This window comes from Myotis nattereri, assembly GCF_964212035.1.
Source record: "Myotis nattereri genome assembly, chromosome: 18".
NCBI classification, from domain to species: domain Eukaryota; kingdom Metazoa; phylum Chordata; class Mammalia; order Chiroptera; family Vespertilionidae; genus Myotis; species Myotis nattereri.
Window position 1 is genome coordinate 37,951,229 of NC_138093.1, and position 5,444 is coordinate 37,956,672.

The 5,444-nt window shown below is 62.9% G+C and overlaps 1 protein-coding gene across 2 annotated transcripts; it reads left to right on the top strand.

Moving 5' to 3' along the window:
• Positions 1–881: 881 nt before the first annotated feature.
• Positions 882–4,026, top strand: ANKRD34A (ankyrin repeat domain 34A). 2 transcript variants are annotated; one of them, XM_081112836.1, is made up of 3 exons: positions 882–1,051; positions 1,152–1,215; positions 1,595–4,026. In XM_081112836.1, exon 3 carries the CDS (start codon positions 1,711–1,713, stop codon positions 3,178–3,180), a length of 1,470 nt encoding a protein of 489 aa, XP_080968962.1. In that variant the 5' UTR covers positions 882–1,051; positions 1,152–1,215; positions 1,595–1,710; the 3' UTR covers positions 3,181–4,026. The 2 variants fall into 2 exon arrangements, with proteins under 2 accessions (XP_080968962.1, XP_080968961.1); XM_081112835.1 differs by lacking the exon at positions 1,152–1,215.
• Positions 4,027–5,444: the final 1,418 nt, after the last annotated feature.

Below are 5,444 nucleotides of genomic sequence, written 5' to 3' on the forward strand. Positions count from 1 at the left end.
CCATGGAGACAGGGCAGGTGGCAAGGAGAGGCAGAGGCAGTGAGAGAAACCAATTGCGACCACGGGGGAGCGAGACTTGAGGAGCGATTTGGCCCGAGACTTCCACGCAAGATGAAAAAATAACCTAAGCAAGACGAGTAAAGAGGTGCCAGGAGAGAGGATGTGGCACAAGGTTCGCTCTTGTCTCCGCGCACCCTCGCCCGCAAGAATATGGGAAGGAGGCATCCGGGAATGCCCCTGGCCTTCCCTAAAGATGACCCAAGGTCCCCGCCCTCCTCATACTTATTTAAGGGGCCCGTACAGGGAGCTGCGGTCCAAGTTCATCAGCGCTGTGTGCTCCGTTTGGGGGGGAGGGGGGGAGGGAGGAGTGGGGATGCTCCCCGGCGTCTGACTCCTGACTCCGGCTCGCCCTGACATTTAAACTGTGAGACGCCAGACACATCTCTTGCCGCTCTCGACACAGCATGGACTCCGGCTGCGGATCCCCACCGCCGCCCCCCACCCCTCCGCACAGGGCGCCCGGTGCCCCGCGGTAGGTAGGTCAGGTCTGGCGCACAAGCGCACAGGAACACGCCGAGCGAGCGAGAAGGGAGGTCTGCAGAAGCTCAAGAACGAATTTAGTTGGTGTCGGTCTGGGTGGCAGAGGAATCTTCTAAGAATCCTTTAGGTTTGTTGGGACCGGAGGGCGGTCGGCTAAGCCAGGAAAATCAGGATTGGAGCTCCAGGTTTAGGGGTGTGTGTGTGCATGGGTGGGGGAACGGTTTGGTGCCCGACGCCCCCACCCGCGGAGACGAGGCTATAAATAGCAAGGCAGAGCTCCGCCTTTCGCACCCCCCCCCCCCCCAGCCTCTCTCCTCCCCAGCCGGCGCGGTGCCCGGGGCGCTCCGGGAGGAGGGACCAGCACCCGATGCCCGGGCGCAGATACTGACACCAAGGGAATCCAGATGCCCCCCCACGCCATGCGGGCCCCCGGGAACCCGGCCCCACCACCCCGGCTGCCTGGCGGTCCCGGCCTCGGTTCCGGCCGGGCGGAGATTCTGCAGACATTCAGGTATCTATTTGGGCGCAAAGCCTGGGAGGGGAAAGAGCAAGGAGTGACGGGGACCAGAGCAGGGGCAAAAGAAACCCCCATTCTCCCCCACCCGTTTTAGGTCCCCAATGCCAGCTGCTTCCCTCCCCCCACTCAATTTATGGGGCGGTGGCAACCTCGACGAGGTTAGGAACGGGAATGTGTGTGTGAATGTATGGGTGCATGTGCGTGGGTGGGTGGCATTCAGCATCTGAGAGAGGGGGATTCCAAGTGCAGATGAGAAAAGGGGGGTGCTGGAAAGGTCTGAGGAGCCAGGGGGTGCGGATGGGGGGGGTACCTCTGAGCGTGCACGTACGCATTGCACGAGAGCTGGTCTTTAATGCGGGTGCACCCTTCCCACCTTCTCAGGCATGCTCTGGGGGGAGGCGGCGGCTCCAGGCATGGGTTAGAGGAAGGGCTGTGTGCCGTGCAGTGGAGATCTCTTCCACCCCCCGCCGGGTCCTTCCGCCGGTGCCTCAGTTTCCCTGCCTGGATCCATCGGTCAGATGTACCTCTTTCTTGCAGGGATTGGCTTCGCCACTGAGCCCTCAGGCCTCTTCCAGCCATCACCCCCACACCCCTAGCCTTCCCGGGCAGGCCCCGGCCCCGGCTCCACCCGTGCTCTCGCCCCAGCCGCAGCGATGCTGCACACGGAGGGCCACGCTCTTCTGCGGGCCGTGGGGCAGGGGAAACTGCGCCTGGCCCGCTTGCTGCTGGAGGGCGGCGCTTACGTGAACGAGGGCGATGCCCAGGGGGAGACTGCGCTGATGGCAGCTTGTCGGGCCCGCTACGACGACCCCCAGAACAAGGCGCGCATGATCCGCTACCTCCTGGAGCACGGCGCGGACCCCAACATCGCGGACCGCCTGGGGCGCACGGCGCTCATGCACGCCTGCGCCGGGGGCGGGGGCGCCGCCGTGGCCTCGCTGCTCCTCGCCCACGGCGCCGACCCCTCGGTCCGAGACCACACGGGCGCCTCGGCGCTGGTCCACGCCCTGGACCGCGGGGACCGCGAGACCCTGGCCACGCTGCTGGACGCCTGCAAGGCCAAGGGCACGGAGGTCATCATCATCACCACCGACACCTCGCCCTCGGGCACCAAGAAGACTCGGCAGTATCTCAACTCGCCGCCGTCCCCGGGGGTGGAGGACCCCGCCCCCGCCCCTCCGAGCCCGGGGGTCTGCACGTCGCCGTCGGAAATCCAGCTGCAGACTGCAGGGGGGGCGCGGGGGCTGCCCTCCCCCCGCACGCAGGAAGAAGAGGAGAAGCGGGACGTGTTTGAATTCCCTCTGCCCAAGCCCCCCGAGGACCCCTCGCCTTCCGAGCCGCTCCCCAAACCACCCCGCCACCCTCCCAAGCCGCTCAAAAGGCTCAATTCCGAGCCCTGGGGGCTGGTGGCTCCCCAGCCGGCCCCGCCCGCGGAGGGGAGGCTGGGGATGGAGCGCCTGACCGCCGACTTCAACGGCCTGACCCTGAGCGGCCGACCCCGGCTCTCCCGACGTCACAGCACCGAGGGCCCCGAGGGCCCGCCCCCGTGGGTGGAGAAGGGGACGGGCGGGGGCGCCCTCTCGCGCCGGAACACCGCGCCCGAAGCTCAGGAGGCCGGTCCCCCTTCTGGGCTGCGGCAGAAACTGAGCCGCATGGAGCCGGTGGAGCTCGACTTCCCCGACTCGCCGGAGGGCGGCCGCCCGTCGCTGGAGCGCCGCCGCTACAGCGCCTCCCCGCTGACTCTGCCCCTGGCGGGCTCGGCGCCCTCCCCGCGCCAGTCCCAGGAAAGCCTGCCCGGGGCGGTGTCCCCGCTGAGCGGGCGCCGGCGGAGCCCGGGGCTGCTGGAGCGCAGGGGCTCGGGGACGCTGCTCTTGGACCACATCTCGCAGACGCGGCCGGGCTTCCTGCCCCCGCTCAATGTCAGCCCCCACCCCCCGATCCCCGACATTCGCCCCCAACCCGGAGGTCGCGCGCCTTCGCTGCCCGCCCCTCCCCAGGCGGGGGCGCCAGGCTCTCCGAGGACCAAGCGCAAGTTGGTGAGGCGCCACTCGATGCAGAACGAGCAGATCCGCCTGCTCGGGGGCTTCCAGGGTCTAGGCGGGCCTGGGGAGCCGGGGCGCTGAGAGAAGGGACGGGAGCCAGGGTGGGATCAGGACCTTGACGGACAGAGGGAGAGCCAGCTCACACACACTCACACACACACACACACACACACACACACACACACACACACACCGGGCAGGGGGGTCTTCTGCATGTGCTCCTGGGCACGGTGCGCGCACACATGGACAAGCGTGTCCACACGCACAGTTACTCTTATTCGCAGGGAAGGGTACGTCCTCCTTACTGGGCTTACAGACACGTGCATTCATGCCCTGGTTACTTCACAGGTTTATGAGAATTACCCACAAGCAAGGCACACAGGCCCCTTGTGCTAGGGCCCCACGTGGGACCCACATTCACTTGCATTTGTTGAGAGGCAGTAGGGAGCCCCCCTTATAGGTAGTCTGCAGTCCTTGCCACAGAAGCAGCCCCTTGCTTTCCGTGTGTGCCCTGAAACACAGCCCTCTCATGACTTCGCACACTCTGCCCTCCTCGTGACCATGTCACCCCGTTCTGCGGGTCTGGCTTCTCTCTCCAGGCCTGGCTCCCTGCCCACACCCTGCTCCCCGTCCTCACCATTGTTGGGGATATCTTTTGTCCTGGAGGGTTTCCTGCCGCAGTCCCAGCCTCGGTTCTGCTGCTGCCCTTCCTGCTCTCAGCTTTACCTCTCTACTTCCTGCTTTTCACTCCCACGGGTCCCGCAGCCAATACCATACCACACGGGCGCCTCCTGTCCCCAGGGTGGGCCATGGGCTCCAGCTGCTCTTGTGTCTGAGCTTATGAACACCCTCGGCGGGTAGAAGTGGGGAGCAACCCCAAGTCACTCCTCTCTCCACTTGACATATCAAATAAATGTGTTCAGAAGTTTCTGTTTTGTCTCTGCAACCGAGGGGTGTGAGGTGTGGGGGATGAGGAATGTGGAGGGAGGGTGATGCTAACTGCAGCTATAATGACGTAGGGATACTTAGACATTCCACCCACCTTCCTCCCTGGAGTCCAACTGACCAACTGTGGTTGTAGAAGAAAAGGCCAGTGTCCTGTGTCCTCCAGGCTTGACGGCATTAGGCATGCTCTCATTTCCCCGTCTCCTCTCGGTCCATCCTCAGAGTTTTTCACTTAAGAATCCTACAAAGAGTTCCTCCCTCCACCATCAGCAGACATATCCCAGGAGATTAATTTCCCTCTTTTCAAGCTTCCTATTTCTCACAGCTTTTCCTCTGGGTTCTAACTTTCATCTCACCAGGTGCATTTCATTCATCTGGATATCAGGAGAGGGAGAGGGAGCAGGAGAGGGAGAGAGAGAGAGAGAGAGAGAGAGAGAGAGAGAGAGAGAACTAGAAGAATCCAGCCTGACTGACAGAGTCTATGAACAGGGTATGTGTCTTCACCTGCTCTCTGGGCCTCTCAGTTGGCTAGTTTTCTGCACGTGCTCTAAGTGTCCCTCAGTCTAATAGGAGGTGAGGGAGCAGACCATTCTACTCTTTCTAACTCCCCCAACTTAGGATGTTTGAAATCAGAAAGTTACCCCACAATGTGGTATAATGAAAAGATCAAAACATTGAGAGTCCGAAGACCTGTGTCGGAACCCCCCCAGTCCTTGCCGCTTTCTAGCTCTTTAGTTGGGGCAGTTTAGCCTCTCTGAGCGTGCTTCCTTATTCATAAAACAATAAAATCTAGGTAGTGATTGTGATTATTAAGTAAAACAATGCACTAAGTCCATTGCGTAGTGTCTGACAAATAGTAAATATTTTCTCACTAAATGTCAGCATCTTCCCTTGCTTTTTAGCTCCTCCCTCTCTGGCATGTGATCTTGGAAAAGTCACATCCATCACTTCTCTGAGCCAGTTTCCTCATCTACATCTACAAATGGCCTCGCAGCACCCCTTCACTCCGTCTGCAGTTCTCCCCGGCCTGCTTCCAGGCCAACCCCACCCCGCCCCCACCCCGCCCCCGCCCCCCAAGCCTGGCCCGGGGCCTGGGCGGCTTTTCAGTTCTCCCGCAGACGCCCCCCGCCCAGCTGCTCTCCCAGAGAGGCCTTCGCCTTTTCCCTTTGCGATTGGGTGCTCAGAACCCCGCCCCCTCGATCATGTGCCTATGGCGGGGCCGGAGCCCGCCAGCTCCCGCCCCTCGCCGGTGATTGGCATAGGGTGGCTGGCCCCGCCCCCGCTTGACGGACGGCTGGGCCTGTCACCGCCCTCAGTCCCGGGCGCTCGCGGGCCGGGGTGTGGGGACCGTTAGCTCGCCAGGCTGGCAGGCTCGGGCCGCGGCTCCCCGGGCGGCAGGG

What these genes read in the sequence shown, in the direction of transcription:
- ANKRD34A (XM_081112836.1), top strand. Translation starts at nt 1,711, where the DNA reads ATGCTGCACACGGAGGGCCACGCTCTTCTGCGGGCCGTGGGGCAGGGG.